This window comes from Misgurnus anguillicaudatus, chromosome 21, assembly GCF_027580225.2.
Source record: "Misgurnus anguillicaudatus chromosome 21, ASM2758022v2, whole genome shotgun sequence".
NCBI lineage: Eukaryota > Metazoa > Chordata > Actinopteri > Cypriniformes > Cobitidae > Misgurnus > Misgurnus anguillicaudatus.
In genome coordinates, this window is record NC_073357.2 from 31677869 (window position 1) to 31696931 (window position 19063).

The window sequence follows — 19063 nt, forward strand, 5'->3', positions numbered from 1 at the left end:
GAGTGATTGACATATGACGTAGCCAATAGGAACACAGTATCTCAAAACAGTAACATATGATTGGCTCTTAGCAAAACCTAAGAATACTACAGGCTGTTGCGGTGAATGAGACAAAAGAAGCAGTTGACAATGACAGTAGTATTTTGGTGTTGCAAAATAAGAAATTATTTCTCTGCCAAAAGAGAAATGGACAGTGCCGGGCAGTAGCTTCACAAGTAGCGAAGTTTAGTAGTTTAACTACATTTTTCAGTAGCTTGGCGGTAGCTTAGCTGCTTTCTAAATCAAATAGCTTTTTAGTAGCTAAGCTCTTTTTTTTGACCAAGTAGTGCCGTAGCTTCCACACAAGCTACAATTTTCCAAACATTTCTGAAGTCATCCTGAATTTGTGAATAAGCGCGTCATTTTGAATCGACCCCGGACATTGTTTTCCCGTATTTTCAAGTTGTGCAGCCTTTATTCATACAAAACATTACCACTCGCATCATGTGAAGACTCGTGCTCTACCTCTGATTGGTAGTGATGTGCGGATCGATCCCAAAATATCGATATTTCCGATCCTGGGTTTGTATCAAAAGGATCGATTCTCAAGTACAAGTATCGATTCTATTTGTTTGTTTGTTTTTTAACAAGCAGAGGTGGGTAGAGTACCCAAAATCTGTACTCAAGTAAAAGTACAAGTACTTATACAAAAATGTACTCAAGTAAAAGTAAAAGTATCAATCTAATTATTTACTTGAGTAAGAGTAAAAAAGTATTAGATGAAAAAACTACTCAAGTAGTTAGTTACTCGTTACTTCTGATCTGATAGAGAAGTAGCGCAAAAGCACTGAATTTCAGACTTCTTGGAGGGTTTTCACAAACCTCTCCTTAAGAGTCTCATTGTTCTGCTTATATACAAGTAAAGCAGCCTATCTCAGTCCTGCAATGGGTACATTAACATCACATAACGTGTCATTTGAGAAAAAATCTTAAACACACACACACACATTTATTTCATGTTCACAACACAAACTTGTCAGCATCTGCCTTTAAACATGCAAAAAGTAAACAAATAAAAACGTGTGTGTCTGTTTGTTATCATCATTTTATATGATATATAGGTTATTTTCATTGCCACAATTACTGAACATAAACAGGAGCTTAATAAAAATGATCATTTTAGATTTTCATATGGAACTTATCTGTTTTTGCAAATCATCTCTACATGTATTATAATATATAATACATGTTTCTTTCAAATCAATCTTTATTCTTTTATTTTTATTCATTCATTCTTTAGGAAGGATTTAAATAAAATACAATCCCGTTTTTATTTGAATGTATTTTCTACACATTAGTGAGGTGTCCGGATTTGTTTATAAATGCAGTCATTACATTATGCTGTTAAGTTTGTTTAGTTGTGGGGAAATTATATAAATGTGCAGATGTGAACGTGCTGTTTGTATGGTTTAACTTACACTAGGATTTGTAATCGCTTGCACAAGAGTGCATATGGCAAAAAAATGCGTGTGTGAATGACCATTAATAGTGTTCAAATAGACATACTGTGACACTTACTTCAGGTTGGATCTTGAATTCCTGTACGCTGAGATGTCAGCTCGTTTAGTGAACAAAGCATGCATCACATTATGAAACTATTCTTTTTGACCTCTTGGATTGAAAACATAGACCGAACTTAAAGCCACGCATGATCTGCCTCCGATAACTGAACATAAGTTACCGCGCCCCATGGGCGAGGCTAGCCCCTTTTTAGGGGTGCTTCAGCACCCCTAAAAAGGAGCTCAGCACCCCTAAAACTTGGGGCAAGAAATTTAATTATTCTAAAATGTTCGTTCGTCTTTGACCAGGTTAAATAATGTCCAAAACATACTCCGTAGTTTGTGGTTTAAAATATATAATAAGGTAGAAAATGAAAACCTCCCCGCTTAGCAAATGGTGTCATCCTCCTCTACTTCTCTGTACCTGCATCGCTTAGCCCGTCCGTCATTCAGCGTGAAACACACGCAGAGTGAGAATCAGATAGTGTTGTGATGCAACTTTTTTGTTCAAATCTTACAAAATGTTTACGTTATGTTTATAATGAGCGAGTACATCACGAATCAATCTTTCAAGTCGTGTTTTTGTCTTATAATGAATCACCATGGTACACGTATAAATAAGTGTTTATTTTCGGATTATTTAAGTCCGGCGGGTACCCGCGCGCTGCGGAGTAGCACAGTACCTGGGTGACTCGTCCATAGACTTAAACGGAGAGAAGTAGCGCCGGTTACAATGTTCTTCCGCAAGACGCATGCAGTGCGTCTCAGTGGGTAGTTGCATACGTGTGTCTCCGTTGTTAAAGTTTATTGTATGATTTTCGTTAATTTGAGACTTATTTTAACAATCGGTTGTCATGTAAACATGACATCACGGGCGTCTTTTCTGGTCAGTCGTCATGAAAACATGGCGTTTGGAACAGAGTGAAAACAAACTACATATCACTGTATACCACCAGTAGGCTACCGGTAAGTTATGTGTGAAATCACTAACTGTCTGACTATCAAACTAGACAATAAATATTTATTTAGTTTGTCACATGTAGACTAATATGAAGGTGATAACGTCTTTAACCCTTAGTGCAGGAGTCACAAGTGTTTTGTTTTAGACATATAGTAAAGGTTCAATTAAAGGACTGTTAAAAGAAAAGCTGCAAATTAACAAACTATTAATAAACCTACCATATGTTGTAGGCATAAAAGTTATAAATTAGGAGATTTGTCATTTTGACAAAGGCAAACGATACACTGTATATTCACATAAAGCCATACCCACACTGCTGGTGTAGCCCACCTTTTGTCCTGAGACTTTAATATGGCATTAATGGCAAAAATGTGCTAGCTCACCATTAATTAGAAATAAAAAGGTTGGCAAAAAATGCATCTGAAAACTCACCAGATTGATGCTTTAAAATATGTAATTTTAAAAAAATTCTAAGGGGGAGCATGCTCCCGGACCCTAGGGGTAATATTCTTCTCATCTTTTTCACCCCTGACCCATTTTCATGCCTGAAAGGTCTCCAAAAAATCTTTATTTTGGAGTTAGTTGAACCAATGTTAAAATGAAAGCTATTTTACAATATACATATTATTGGTTTCTGTAGGAAAAAAGAGCGAGTGGTGGCAGCGGAGCTCATTGGGTGCTCAGCACCCCTAAAGCTCTAACCCTAGAATCGCCTCTGCCGCGCCCTCATCTGCTTCTCCTATCATCTACGCGGCCGCGCGCGCTAAAAGGGTGACCGCGCGGTCGCGCGCTAAAGGGTGACGCAGCCTGTTTCGCGCAACTTTCGAACACGCCCTATAAACTTTAAAAATCATGAATTATTACCGTTTGACAGTAGCGCAGTAACGCCGCCGAATGTAGCGAAGTAAAAGTACAGTTTTTTCACTAGAAATGTACTTGAGTAAGAGTAAAAGTACCCATCCTTAAATTTACTCTAAAAGTACTAGTTACCCGAAAAATGTACTCAAGTAAATGTAACGAAGTAAATGTAATTCGTTACTACCCACCTCTGTTAACAAGTGATTTTAGAATTTTAAGACACCATTTTGTTTATAAATACACTTAAATTGTTGCAGTCAGGTAATAATGCGAAGCCTCGTGTGACATTTGTCAACAACAACAAAATATGCCACTGTGGTAATACCACAAATATGACAAAGCAAAATACCTGTTACAGAGCACGACGAAGTGCAGCCTCACAGTCATCCCTGGTTTGATTTTCAGTGCATTCCAGTCTACTAACTTTTATCAGGGTTTTATTTTATTTTCAAAAGCAGTAGAGTTTATGTAAAAAAAAGGCTCAAGAGGAAAACGTTAATGTCAGCATTCAATTGTTTTATCTCCAAAATGTATAAAGGGAAGAAATCTTGTAGTAGTATTCAGTGCAAAAAGTTGTCATGTCTATTTTATTTGAAATTAATAATGATGGCTATCAAAAGACCCCATAAAATCACTTTAATAAACTTTAATACATACATAAAATATTTCATAGAAGTATCGGAATTGGTATTGGTGATACTTGTCTTAAAAGTACTTGGTATCAGATCGACAAGAAAATAACTGGTATCGCCCATCACTACTGATTGGGTTATGTCACTGCCATCATCAGTTTGATTAGTTGTTTCATACAGTCAGGGTCAGGTCGGGGCCAATCAGGGTGAAAGGGAGGGCGGGTCCGTTACTGTGTCTGGAGTTGATTTTAAATGATGGTAGAGGTAGCTCCAGATCCGCGTACACCTCTGAAAAGTTTCGGAGCTGTGTTAAGGTATGCAGGGCAAGGTGTTTTTAAATTAAGGCAGCTCACTCATGCATTTTATTCTGGGAGTAGAATGAGACCTGTCTAGGAAACCGCTCCATAATGTGAAGTACCTAGGTCTACATTATGCTTTAATTGCCTATAATTATCAAAATTCTAAATGGAAACTGAATAAATAATTACATAATAAAACTGGTTAAAAATAAAAAAGTAGCTTGGATGTAGCAAGCTACTATTGATGTAGCAGCTTGCTACATTTCCCAGGGGGGTAGCTTCAGTGTAGTGAAGCTTCATTTAATGTGAAGTAACTGGTAGCTTAGCTCACTACATTTTCCAAGTAGCTTGCCCAGCACTGGAAATGGATTATATCTATCTCCTAGAATTAAAGAAGTTTGGGAACACTTTGTAAAATGCTGTAAAAATTGAACCTCTCTTTTGAACATCTCATAAAGAAGTTTACCTTCATAACATCTTTTTGTTTTCTTTTCAAAGGCATTAAGAAGACAACAAAAGAAAAACATGACATGAAGACAATTAAAGTTAAGCATATATAGCTATAGATTTTGCTTACAATATAATGAATTAATGTAGGCCTATATAATATATTGTATCATATATATTGTTATATGAAAAAATAAGCTTTAAATTATGGTAGACACACTATACATTTAGGAAGATGAATATGCATGAATACAGTCCTGCTTATATCTATCAACCCATATGAATATCATTCAATCCTCTTGTAATTGGTCGTTTCGAATAATGTTCTTGAAACATGTTGTGTATATTACCTGTTAGTGTTGATAAGTAATATTAGTTCAGTCTCTACAAAACAAATAATTAACTCTTACTTGAAGATAAGTGAAGCGCTGAAATTAAAGTCAATTTCCTTCCTGTATTCCTGTTTAATATTCCTTATAAAATGTATTTTAACTCCCTGATTTAAATAAACAAAAAACTTTTGTTTAACATCTGATTGGTGAAGTGAAGCCATAAATTGATCAAATACACTGTACATATTATATTTCGTGCTGATAGTCTATGAGCTTTTATTGCTAAATTGAAATCTGTGATCAGTATGAACATTAATGTTAGTGGCCATTTTGTAAGAGTAACATTATAGCACTCTAAAAAAGACTCTTCAAAAGGTATTTTTTAAAATAGTCAGTAGTTCTTAATGTATTTTGTTTATTCATCAGGGACAATAGGCCATTTTGCAAGATGCAAACAACACTGGTCCAGAAGCATTTTCTGTTGTTTTTAAGTTTTTTTAGTTCACATTTATTTTACATTTTGATTCAGTTCAAAAAAATTTGTTGGCTGTATTTTGTTCTAATGTTCATTAATATTAATGTTTTGTTCAGTGTTAAAAAACTGAAAAAAGAAGTGCTTCTGCAGTTCCTCCCCGGTCGTTATACAAATTTAGGATACAAAGGATCCCAGAATAAGCTTTTTAAAACAAAGGCTATTTTAAAGAACCAATTGGCTTAGGTCCAGTTAACCTACTTGCACTAGATCTCTCCTTATCAAGAAAAAGACTGTCCATATTAAAACTCTGTTGTGAGTTAACACTTTGTCTAACTAAAAAAACAGAATCTCAACCGTTATCATACCAAGCAGAGAGACTGGTGAAAAATTACATCTTAAGACTGGGGAATTCTCATACTGTATCTTAATTTCTAAAGCCAATAAATTACTTTTATTACTGTTTAATGTAATGTAGAATTATGTAGAATTAAGTGAATATATACTGTAGAAAGAGTATAGTACATATGTATTAGGATCAGAAAATAAAAATACAACATAGATTGACTGTGTGTCCATATACTCAAGTCAAAATTTCTCTCAGATAAGCTTTTTTTTTAAGAAAAATGTTAAAATCCTTTGCAGAGATTTTAGTGGAGTTTCAAAAGCTCAAATAAAATGTTTAATCTTGAGGACAGCCATTTAAAAAATACATTTAAATGGATACAGTACAATCTTATAGCAATATTTTACCGTCATTTTAAATAAAAGGATGTAAAAATGGGAATACTAAGAGTACAATATATGGACTATGTCAACCAGTGACTTCTTTGTTGGTCCAAGAATACCACTTATACAAAATCATAATATCACAATACCATGACACATGGAATCAATTAGTGTAAAATGTTTACAATAAAATAAGTGCAGGTAGCAAAACTATAGTTTTCTGCCCATCATTATTATGCTCAGAATCAAATCAGCATAAGGCTATTTAGACCATCAGCTATACATTTTCCCAAGATATCCCATAGGTTTTAATACTAGCATAGAAAACTCAATTTGCCTAAAGCATGTATATTTACAGCACAGTAGCTGGACCAGCCATTCCCAAAATGTCATGCTACTCAGGCATCTACACCTGTGTTGACAAGCAGCTCGTATGAAGGGTCATGACCTCTGCGGCAAAGGACCACACATGCACACAGCAGTCCAAGCATCTGTGAAAGGAAGCAAAGGTCAAGACATACATTTACACTTAGCATGATATTTCGAAATCTGAAGAAAGAGAAAATACTTGGGGTAAATGTACACAATCTAATTGGTTCTTGTGCATGTCATGACGAAACAGGCACACTAGACAACTATAAATATTTAATTTAGTTTACAATTAATTTTGTTTACAAGCTCAAAATAAAAGAGCCTCATGAAAGCTTTAGGCAATTCAGAAATATATGTATATGTATGTATTCATATTTGGGTGAACTATTCATTTAATGCTAAATGACCAAAAATGTAATGGAACCTTCTTTTGTTAGTGTAATTATGATAAGATATGTTCCACTTTAAAAATATTTTTATAAAAAGAACTAATATAGTTAGACTATTAATAACTTAAAACTGACAACTTCTTGAGAGTGCATGACATTAATTGATACCCATGGTTTTACCTGAATGGCAGCAAATGTCAATGCAGCAAGTATGACATACAGCATAATGTCTTTGAGCTTCTTTACTACAAGAACTTCACAGCCCTGTAACGAAAAGTACAAATACATTAAAGTAACTGAATTGATTGACTGTAGGTCTACACTGTTAAACTATTGTTATTAGATCAAGTAAATAAACAAACAAAAAATGAACAAGCAATTTACTCGATCCTGGCATTTACTTTCTATTTCTTTTTGTGAACATTTTTTTTTACTAAAACAAATAAGGCAACTCAATGCAGATTTTCTACACTTTAAAAATGCAGCATAAAGTTAAAACTTTGTATTGCAAGTTCATTCAAGCTAATATTTTAAGTTTTGGCTTGTGATAAGTTGACATAACTTATTAAATCAAGTTGAAATTGTCAACTGAATTTTTTTAAGTTAAAGTAACATAAAATTATATATGCTAATTTGACAAAAAAAATATTTTTACAGTGTATACAGTATACATTCAATATTAAAAAACACAGCAGATGAGTTGGAATAATATTTGTACAAATTTGCATGCACAAGTTTCTGTGGTTTTGTTTGTTGTCATAATTTGCATTCCCTTTTCTCTTCTGTTGTTCCAGCAAAATGCACAAAATGCATCATATTAAACCAAATTCTTTTTCTAAACCATGTGCTAACCACTTCCACAATATTTTTTCAGGTTCCTGGGATCCCTATAATTTCATATGGTTGCATTGTTAGACTGTTTGGTAATTTTATTTTGTTACCATTGTCTTTTGTGTAATTTTTAAAGGGACACTCCACTTTTTTTTAAAATATGCTCATTTTTCAGCTCCCCTGGAGTTAAACATTTGATTCTTACCTTTTTGAAATCCATTCAGCTCATCTGGCTGTAGCAGGCGTAGTGATATTACGCACTGCCCGAAAATAGTCCCCTTGGTTACTTTCAATGGTAGGGGACTATTTTCGGGCAGTGTGTAATATCACTATGCCTGCTGCAGCCATGCTACATCAGCGAAGTCCTTGATTATTACGCCAGAATGAGAGTATAGTTCCTAGCCATATCTGCCTAGAAAATCACAACTTTTAATTTTCTGTCTGTCTTAGTACACGATGTAACTACAGAAGAGTGACGTTTTTTAAATAGGAAAAATATTGAAACTCTTTGGTCATTTTTTAGAGTGATGCTAATGGTCTAATCAGATTCAATGGATTATGCTAAGCTATGCTAAAAGTGCTAGTGCCAGACCCAGAGATCAGCTGAATTGATTCCAAAACAGTAAGAATAAAATGTTTAACTCTAGGGGAGCTGGAAAATGAGCATATTTTCAAAAAAAGTGGAATGTTCCTTTAAGTAAGGTTATGAATAGTTAGTAAGCAGGCACTCTGCACTTTATTAATTTTTTTATAATATATAATATAAACTTCTGCAAAGTGTTCATTTCATGTTGAAACTTTATTTCTTGATCTAAGTAGACAATTTTATTTCTACACTGAATGTTCTATCACAGCTATTTTTTTTAAAGAGTCAAGACAATAACTTTAAATTATTTACTCAGAACAATCCATGCAAACTTTTTTCATGTTTTAAATGTAATAAACTTAAAATAAATAAACTTAAAATAAACTGTTTTAATAAACTTAAAATGAAATCCGTTCACAGTTACCTCTGGATAGAGGTCTCCTGGACGTGTTAATGTCCCAGTGCAATTACTGATGCTGGGTTTGCAGCAGCTCACAGGAACACTGCTGTTTTTGGACTCGTTAAACCAGCGGGTGTTCATCCAATCTGAATAGTTATGAATGCCACAACAGTGAAGCTACAGGAGAAGAGATTAAAAATATAAAGATTTAGAGAAACATGGCAAAACAAAACAGACTGAGAATGAGAAAGTCACGGCCTTACCTGCCTCTGCACATAGTCAATAGCCCTGCTGGGAGCGTCTGTGTTGGTGCCTTTATATTCATTATATACATTTTGAATAGAATGATTCACCACAGCCTCCACCTTTTAGAGAAAAAGACAAGATGGTGTTCTAACGTTTTCACAATGGCATTATAAAACAACCCACATGCATGCTATATAACTAACCTTAGCTCTGTAAATATAGCCCAGCACCACGACAACCACCTCAGTGGCAAATACCAGCAACAGCACCACAGAAAACTGCAGAGATAACAGAGAAGAATGATCAGGAACGATTCAGAGCCAAATGAAATCTGTGTAAATAAACTTTACCGTAGTCAGACCACAGCGACTTTCCCGGATGGTGGCACAGCAACCAATAAATCCAATGACAAAGAGAAGCGTTCCAACAGCAATTATCACCATTGCAGGGATGAAGGTGTAGATATCCTCAAAGAAATGGTCATAATCATCATATGTGATGAAGACATAGGCCCCAATGTAGCACAGTATGCCTGCTGCAGCCTAAGAGGGAGGGTGCAACAATAAAACAGTGTGTTAAAGGCAAAAGAGTGTTCTTCTAAAAAAAGATACAATATAAAAACAAAAATATTAAGGTACAGTACAGTCTTATCTGTTCCTTTGAGAATATTTACATTAGCTTTGCTTAAGCTCATTCATATGTGACAATATTACCGACGATGCAGGCAGAACCGCATGCATATCTGCATTTTGTCGGTACTCGATGCAATATTGCACTTGGATTCTGTTATTATGCTTTCAAGCACTCAACGTACATTTCTGTCTTATTAAATTATATTATGTAAATGATATATAAACGACATTAGATGTAAACAACCTCGTTCGTCGTGCATCCTTAAGTGTATACTGAGTGTGTGTCAGAGAGCCGCTATCGTTGCAACCATCATAACAAATGAATGATAATATACTGTATGCAACTTACCCAAAAAATCAGATTGAGGAAGACTAAAACCGTCTTCGAAGAAATAACACCACATTGTCCCATGATCGCGACGAAGCTGGATTTTATTGCAAGGATCCGTTCACATTAATAACAGCCGCATAGCGCGCGACTGTCAACAGAGCATGCGACTGAACAGCGCCAGTCACGTGTCCCACTGACCTCAATATTGCGCGCTGCGCTGCTTGTGTTCTACTCGGCGTACAGTACACAAGAGAACCAGTAGAAAACAGGTAACAACTGTGTTTTCTAAAAGCATCGTAAAAGCCCACATGGATCCTATAAACGAATTATTTTAGATGTACGGGTCGTTTCCCATAAGCATACTTAAACTCGTCGTAAATCCACGGGCGCTTTAAAGTGATCGTAAATTTCTAAGTGCATCGTAAGAAAACAGAGAACGGTTGTCTAAGACGACCGGTGTAACCAAAATCTACCCTAACCTCCTGTAGCCTACAGGAGTCTTAACCTAAATGGGACTTTAAGATCATTTAAACCTTCAAACCTTTATTAGGTATTTGCGTGTGTTTTATATTAATTTAACATAAAAAAACTATTGCTACGAAGTTGCCTTGATGGTCGCCTCTGTCTTTGTACACAGTAGGCTATTACTTTAACTCTCAGTTGAGGAACACTGTATAGCTAGGATTTAATCTGCAAGACTGAAGTGTAAACTTTATATACAGTATACACAGTAATTGCTTAGAGGAACCTAACCATGTCATTAAAGGTTTTTAGGCTGTGATCACGAAATTGCATTGACCCCCCTAATTTATTTTCTGACTTTAAGGTTCATACTTAAACAGCTATCATAAGCCATTCACTTTTAAACATAAAAAGAAAACTCATACTGTTTTCATAGGGCCTTAGGCCTTAACAGGCAGATTTGAGTTTGTTTCCTAGGACTTAAGAGATTGCACTATGGAATGAGTCTTACTACATATGAAAAAGATTATATCAGATTGCATAAGAAATCATTAAAACTTGATTAAACAATATTACCACATCAAGTGGTAATTACAAGATAATTAGCCTAAAAATTTAAAAATACAAGCCATTCCATAAGGGGACATTTCAGAACAACGGACAGCGACCCATAGCTTTCAAAGCACTGCATTGTACGAATCACTTTTTAGAAAACACAAGTGCTAAAATCACCGTTATCTACAATTGAAACCCAGATCAAAATCTCAATTTCAGTTCTGCATTTTTTGCATGTTTCTTCTGCTGTATATGACACAATTGTGTATATGTATTAAAGTGTAATTTATTTATTTTTAATGTATAGTTTATGGTCTTGATTTTGACCATCTTTTTGTTATTTTGTATTTGATTGATTGATTGATTTAATGATTTTATTTGACCACTTAAATATGAAAATATGAAACAGTACTCCGAGTCATACATTAAAATACATAAATAGTCAGGGATAACACAATGAAGCCCAAAGACTTATTTCCATTGTGGTCCTTAAATTTCCATTGTGGTCCCTTCCATTGTGGGGTGATGCTTTTAAAATTTAAAGGCAGAACAGCTCAGAACAATATTTTAAAGGAAAATTCCATTTTCTTAAAAGAAAAATCCAGATAATTTACTCACCACCATGTCATCCAAAATGTTGATGTCTTTCTTTGTTCAGTCGAGAAGAAATTATATTTTTTGAGGAAAACATTGCAGGATTTTTCTCATTTTAATGGACTTTAATAGACACCAACAATTAACACTTAACTCAGCACATAACAGTTTTTTTCAACGGAGTTTCAAAGGACTCTAAACAATCCCAAACGAGGCATAAGGGTCTGATCTAACAAAACGATTGTCATTTTTGACAAGAAAAATAACAAATATACACTTTTAAAGCACAACTTCTCGTCTAGATCCGGTCGTGATGTGCCAGCGTGACCCCACGCAATATGTCATGACGTCAAGAGGTCACAGAAGACTAACGCGAAACTCCGCCCCAGTGTTTACAACTGTGTTGAAAGAGGACTGTTCCTTCGTTGTTGTATGTCAACTGATACTAATTAATGTCTTTGTGTCAGTTTATTGTTTACAATGGTCCGCAAATGTGCGTTTTATATATGTACACGTGACCTCCCTACGTAACTATGCATTTACGTTAGGTCGCGCTGGACCGGATCTAGACGAGAAGTTGTGCTTTAAAAGTGTATATTTGTTATTTTTCTTGTCAAAAATGACAATCGTTTTGCTAGATAAGACCCTTATGCCTCGTTTGGAATTGTTTATAGTCCTTTGAAACACCGTTGAAAAAAACTGTTACGTGTTGAGTTAAGTGTTAATTGTTGGTGTCTATTAAAGTCCATTAAAATGAGAAAAATCCTGCAATGTTTTCCGCAAAAAACATAATTTCTTCTCGACTGAACAAAGAAAGACATCAACATTTTGGATGACATGGTGGTGAGAAAATTATCTGGATTTTTCTTTTAAGAAAATGGAATATTCCTTTAATAAGGTTAAAATAACACTTTGATTGGTCACTTTTAGTTGGTGTTTTTTTGTTTGTTTGTTTGTTTTGCCAATTTTTAAATATATGGATGCACACACTAGTGTATAATTCTGTGTGTTTTTATAAATTACAGTAAGTTTGGATTGTAAATAATATACAATTTGTCTCATAACAATTTATTTTCCAATTTTATACGTTAAAAAAACTTTCAAACCTAAACATGGTTTGCTGATAATTCATGTTTTCCTTTTAATACATGCATGTATAGATCATACATAGGATTATTTATTAGCATGCGTGTGTTTTTTACTGTTTTGGTAAACTAGGTATTCATTATAGTTCGTATAATTGCCTCGACTGAGCTGCTTTTAACCAGTATGGTCCACAAGCCTACTGCTTTATACAAATAAATACATAAATAATGATAATTATTAAATCACAATTGCAAGAAGTAACTGAATAAGAAGTAACTAAATACAAATGTTGATAGCTGTTAAATTATGACACTTTTTAACATTGTAGCTGCATGGTGGAACAACTTTCTTTACTACAAAGTATTAAATAAAAATTACAATTCTGGGCATGTCCAAAAACATTTAACTTGTTGCTACATTATAAGGGTAGACATACTTTTTAATAAATGACAATCAATGAAAATACAATTGAAATTTTCCATATGATGGAAACAACCTATGGTTTTCAGCCAATGGAAGCCATCATCATTTTCTGTTGCCTTGGATGTAGTTGCCTAATATCTTCATTAATAGTGCAGTCTCCTAGAATAAATAGTAATTAGTAATTAAACAGTTCATAAAAGTACAGTAAGCTTATCTGATGAAAAGCAGCTTTATAAACTGACATTTAATAAAATATATTTTCTTAAATATTTAAATAATTTAAAATATTTAAATATTTTTATCAACAAAAATGATTCACAATTATTCAGAAAAGTAACACATATCATACAAGTGTAGCTGTATTTATGCAGCTGGTTGCCAGTAACTTACTGTAGAAGATAAAGACTGAAAATGTTTCATATTAATTTAACTTTGAACAAGCTGTTGTAAATAACAGTTAATAACATAAATGTAAAATCTACAATAAGTTACTGGCAACCAGCTGCCAGTAATACTGTAATTTTTTTTACAGTGTAGCCTATCTATTCTGTAAATGTATAAAATACAAATCCCCCTGACGTCAACATTAACAAAATGCTTTGGAAGAAAAGAAATACAATCGTGAGAAAAAAACATCAGATCTTACCCGATCTTTGGGGCTGATCTCTTGCGACTCGATGTGTGTCTGAAGTGCGTTCTTCAGTATTTCATTGAAGATATCCGCGGGCTCGACCTGTTGTGGATTCAGTGCCGCCTCGAAGGCTTTCATCGCAGCGTTCTCCTGGGTCGGCAATTGTTCAGTGTCTTCAACACTTTTCTTCCCCATAAAATGACCTTAAGTGCCACATCACATTTCTGTTATAGGTAAGAAGCATAATGAATCTTGACAAAATGAAGTAATGTATGTGTCTCACCTGTTGCCCATAAATTTCCTCTTGGGTTAACTTTGATTTTTGCAACTTTGTTTCTCAGTTCAGTCAAGTCGAGGCTCACAGAGGACGTTATAGAAACGTAAAACGAGAACATCACAAGGTATGTGAAGAATCCACAGTGACATAAATTAGCTACACTAAAACTGGACATTTTTAAACGTTGTCTGTGTCTCACGCTTAGCTACTCTTTCAATACGCGCGCATCTGTTACGGGCTGAGTCGTCAGACGTTGTATTTATATGCCGCGGATGGGAGGGCTGGCGTGTCGTGCAATAATGAGTTATTGCGTTCAATTCAAATACAGTTAGCTTAAGTACAGTTAGTCATCCTCAATGACCTCAATGATAAACGTTTTGTGGGTGTGTGACTATAAACCAATCGTAGGAAAACTTGCTGTCACTTTTCGTGTCAATGATTTGCAAAATCAAATTTTCCTTAACCTTACAGCGAGTGGTTCAGCACCATGGACAGCACTCGCGTTCATTCTTTAGATTTTGTTACATACAGGATTTTAAGAGTCACTAGACTCATTTAAATACCATTAATCCACTGTAATAGATTTAATTATATTATTGACAGTATGCATGACAGCAATTCTGACAGTTTGGCATCATGTCTTCTCATGGGATATGCTACAGATTGTATAATACAATACAATTTTCTTAATTTTACATACTTTCTACAGAGTCCACTGTGTAGGTTTAATATATGAAATTGATTTGTTGGTTAAAATATTTTGTCCTACATGTGGTAAAATCTCAAAACAAGTTTTTGTCAAGTCAAAAATATTGTTAAACATCATTGAATCAATTGGTAATATATTAAGTTACACCAGCGTTTCTTCAAGTGTGGGGCGGGTCCCACTGGTGGGGATTAGGAACATTACAAGTGGGACAGGACAAACTGGAGGAAATTTGGTCATTTTTGTGATCTTTATTAATTTCTTTATTTATTGACCATATAATGGCACATTTAAATATAAGCCTAATTTAAAACAACATCAGACTGTGAAGAAAATAGCATGCAGAATCATACACTCTAAAAATGGCTGGTTTTTTTTGACCCATAATGGGAAAATATTGGACAGAACACGTGCTGGTTTAAAAATGGACTCAATGCTGGGTTATTTTAACCCAACTGCTGGGTTATTATACCCCATGGTTGCATAACAACAATCCAGCATGGGGTAATTTTTAACCCAGCATGTGTTCTGGCCAGTATTTACCCATTATGGGTCAAAAATAACCTAGTAATTTTTTAGAGTGTAGCCTAACTTCAGAATGTTAATTGAAGCGTAAAAAACTTTAATGTGAGAAGGCGGAATTGGCAGTAACGCGTATAAAAGTTAACAATGTATACCTTTGTGACATGTGAAAAGAAAACTGGAGACCCCGCACCAGCAGAGAAAACCGACACAGCAGCCCAGTATCACGAAATTACGTACCTATAGACAGCTTCATCGGACGCACGTGCGCTGACGCGATACACGTCTGGATCCGAACTTTACTTCCGGTTCGTTTTTTTAATGGTCTGACTAGTAAACTAAACCCCTGAACAAATGCCTTGTAGAAAATAACAAATGTTTTGGTTTCCTAGGTAATCTATGTGATGTTTTTTTGCTTGTTATATAAATAAACTAGGTTAAAAAAACTTTGTTGTTATTTATTCTTAGCGAAGTTTACCGGAAGTTACGTGCGGACCACGACAGCCGCTTGTTTGTGTTGTTTCTGCTGAAACCGTCTATAGTCACATAATTTTGTGAGTGTTTTCTGTGACACTGAAACGTTTTTCCACCTTTTTGCATGAACATGTCACTGTTTTGTCCTATTTTCTTACCATTATCGCTTCGGTTTAGGGTTAGATTTATGTAAAATTACATCTTTACCCAAACCCAACTATAACCCTAATCCCAGACGACAATGGTTTAAAAATCATAAAATATAAAGAAAAAACATGAAAAAAAGGTTGAAATCAATACTTAAAGTTACATCCTAATGCAAACACCAAATCTAACCCTAAACCGAAGCATCAATGGTTTGAAAATAGGAAAAAACAGTTGAGTAACAAATACATGACAGTGGAGCCCAGTCTCCTGAAGATGCGTTTAAATAGCACGAAGTGTAAAACTCGTGCAATATATACGCCAAATTCCACTTTGCCGTGCATATGATACGCAAGTCCTTCCCATTCACTTAAACGGTGCATCTTTTTTTGTCGTTTTATTTATTGGTTTCTCAATTTTTTTGCTATTTTTTACCATTTTCGCTTGGGTTTAGGGTTAGAACAACTTTTTGTTATATAAAAATTACATCCTAACCCAAACCCCAACTCTAACCCCAACTCCAAGCGACCATGGCTTAAATATGGACAAAAACATGGAGAAACCTGTATATTAAATAACCTTATTAAGCAAATCTAAAATCTAACCCTAAACCCAAGCGAAAATGGTTTAAAAAACAGAAAAAAATTGAGAAACCAATAAATAAAACGACAAAAAGGATGGCCCGTTTAAGTGAATAGGAAGGACTTGCGTATCATATGCACGCCAAAGTGGAATTTGGCGTATGTATTGCACGAGTTTTACACTCCGTGCTATTTATACGCATCCTCAGGAGACTGGGTAGGACAGTGACACGTAAACAGAAATGCGTGACATGTTCACGCAAAAAAGGCAGAAAAATGTGTCAGTGTCACGGAAAACACTCACAAAATTACGTGACTATAGGTACATCATTTCGTGATACAGAGTTGGACACAGACAGTGGACTAAATCAAAAAGCCAGCTAAAAAGAAAGTATGATGACTAATGTCAGAGACAAAATGCAAACACAGTTACATTATTATTATGTACTTTTGACAACAAAGTCTTATTTCATGCAAAAAGATAATACATTTGCATGTTTATGTTCTTTATTGAAAGTGTTTAATGCTGTTATGTTTCAAAACATAACAATAAACAACATTTCAACAGTTAAACTTAAAGCCTAGTTTATTTCCATTTTGTTGGGGTGACTGGGGACAGGTGGGGCTCTGAACCCTTCCCTACCCCCAAATTGGGGAATAACAGCAGCAATGTTAGACCAACAGAACTACATAACTTCACATAGCTACGTTTCTGACTCACATAGCTTCTTAAGGTAACTTTCGCAGGTTAACACACTTTACAAAGGGCAGGGTGTGAAAATGCGATCCATTATAACTAGTAACACCTCTTGTCCCCGTGGCCTTGATATCCTAAGATTTGAATCGAAGGGCTCCTTCAAACACATCATTCGTTATTTTTATTCTCTTGCATCCTGAGACGGGCAAGTAGTTTTCTAGGGACAGAGCATAAAACTCAAAAGTGAGTCAGTGAAAGGTTGTTTAGTGTTGAAGATTTAAAGGTGCTAACTTCCCCCTACCTCACACCTTTTTATGATAACCCATTTAAGCACCAAGCTGTTGCAAGGAGAGCACAGAAACAGTGAATATTCCAACTTGTCCTTTGCTTTCACCCCTGCCATTTCAACATTTACACACCTTTTAAAGTGTGAAAGCACAGAGCATCATGTCAAATGACAATACATGTGATAAATAAAACTTCATTACCACTTTGCGTCAGTAGCACTCTTTTTCTTCACAACTTGGTCAGGATAAATTACTTACAAACAGACGGATCAAACCGAAGCATTAAAATGTGGTTTCTAAGTTAAGAGTGAGAAGTTATTTTATTCTTCGTCTTGTATTAGTTCAATAGCCATCAGTTTTTACCAGCTGTTGCAAGAGGTGTCATTCCTCATCCTCATAATCCGTAACCAATAACTGATGTGATTTATACAGCACTTTTACAATGTCTTGCTTTTAGCTCTAATAGCAATTTAAAAAATCTATTCAATCTATTTTTTTATTATGTCATATCTCCTATAACTCAATTAAAAATATTAAAGGAATATTCCATTTGTAAAAGAAAAATCCAGATAATTTAGTCACCACCATGTCATCCAAAATGTTGATGTCTTTCTTTGTTCAGTCGAGAGGAAATTGTGTTTTTTGAGGAAGGCACTGCAGGATTTTTCTCATTTTGATGGACTTTGGCAGAGCCCAGCATTTGGTGCTTGGCTCAACGCTTAACAGTTTTTTTCAACGGAGTTTCAAGGGACTATAAACGATCCCAAACGAGGCATAAGGGTCTTGTCTAGCGAAACGATTGTCATTTTTGACAAGAAAAATAAAAAATATTCACTTTTAAACCACAACTTCTCGTCTAGATCCGGTCGTGATGCGCCAGGTGACCCCACGCAATACGTCATGACGTCAAGAGGTCACAGAGGACGAACGCGAAATTCCGCCCCAGTGTTTACAAATGTGTTGAAAGAGGACCGTTCCTACGTTGTTGTAACTGATAATGTCTTTGTGTCAGTTTATTGTTTACAATGGTCCGCAAATTTGCGTTTTATATATGTAACACGTGAGCTCCCTACGTCACTACGCATTTACGTTAGGTCGCGCTGGACCGGATCTAGACGAGAAGTTGTGCTTTAAAAGTGGATATTTTTTATTTTTCATGTCAAAAATGACAATCGTTTTCGCTAGATAAGACCCTTATGCCTCGTTTGGGATTGTTTATAGTCCTTTGAAACTCCGTTGAAAAAACTGTTAAGTGTTGAGTTAAGTATTAAATGTTGGGCTCTATTAAAGTCCATTAAAAATGAGAAAAATCCTGCAATGTTTTCCTCAAAAAACATAATTTCTTCTCGACTGAACAAAGAAAGACATCAACATTTTGGATGACATGGTGGTGAGTAAATTATCTGGATTTTTCTTTTAAGAAAATTGAATATTCCTTTAAGTCTTTGAGTCAGATGAACTTATAAATGCGTCCTGCTTTTGAAAATATTTTTGTCATTAAAATGTCTGCATATATTAATATTTTTAGGAAATGTTAATGACAATTTTGGTTATCTGTGACTTTGTGTG

The 19063-nt window shown here is 35.0% G+C and overlaps 2 protein-coding genes across 2 annotated transcripts; both read right to left on the minus strand.

Annotated features, from left to right (window-relative positions):
- Positions 1-6198: 6198 nt before the first annotated feature.
- tspan3b (tetraspanin 3b) lies at positions 6199-10262 on the minus strand. Its single transcript, XM_055202917.2, has 7 exons — positions 10074-10262; positions 9443-9634; positions 9296-9370; positions 9110-9211; positions 8871-9023; positions 7210-7293; positions 6199-6759 (listed from the first exon to the last, which is right to left on the minus strand). The coding sequence occupies exons 1-7, from the start codon at positions 10134-10136 to the stop codon at positions 6667-6669; spliced, it is 762 nt and encodes a 253-aa protein (XP_055058892.2). The 5' UTR covers positions 10137-10262; the 3' UTR covers positions 6199-6666.
- A 2527-nt stretch (positions 10263-12789) lies between these two features.
- On the minus strand, positions 12790-14504 carry nmbb (neuromedin Bb). Its single transcript, XM_055207902.2, has 3 exons — positions 14090-14504; positions 13822-14009; positions 12790-13334 (listed from the first exon to the last, which is right to left on the minus strand). The coding sequence occupies exons 1-3, from the start codon at positions 14256-14258 to the stop codon at positions 13278-13280; spliced, it is 414 nt and encodes a 137-aa protein (XP_055063877.2). The 5' UTR covers positions 14259-14504; the 3' UTR covers positions 12790-13277.
- Positions 14505-19063: the final 4559 nt, after the last annotated feature.

Excerpts from the sequence above, each read along its gene's own strand:
- nmbb (XM_055207902.2), bottom strand. The coding sequence starts at position 14,258 with ATGTCCAGTTTTAGTGTAGCTAATTTATGTCACTGTGGATTCTTCACA. Across the intron at positions 14,010-14,089 it reads AGGAAATTTATGGGCAACAG|GTCATTTTATGGGGAAGAAA; the intron begins GTGAGACACATA and ends GTGGCACTTAAG. Across the intron at positions 13,335-13,821 it reads AGATCAGCCCCAAAGATCGG|GAGACTGCACTATTAATGAA; the intron begins GTAAGATCTGAT and ends TATTTATTCTAG.
- tspan3b (XM_055202917.2), bottom strand. The coding sequence starts at position 10,136 with ATGGGACAATGTGGTGTTATTTCTTCGAAGACGGTTTTAGTCTTCCTC. Across the intron at positions 9,371-9,442 it reads GTCGCTGTGGTCTGACTACG|TTTTCTGTGGTGCTGTTGCT; the intron begins GTAAAGTTTATT and ends TTATCTCTGCAG. Across the intron at positions 9,024-9,109 it reads TTGACTATGTGCAGAGGCAG|CTTCACTGTTGTGGCATTCA; the intron begins GTAAGGCCGTGA and ends CTTCTCCTGTAG.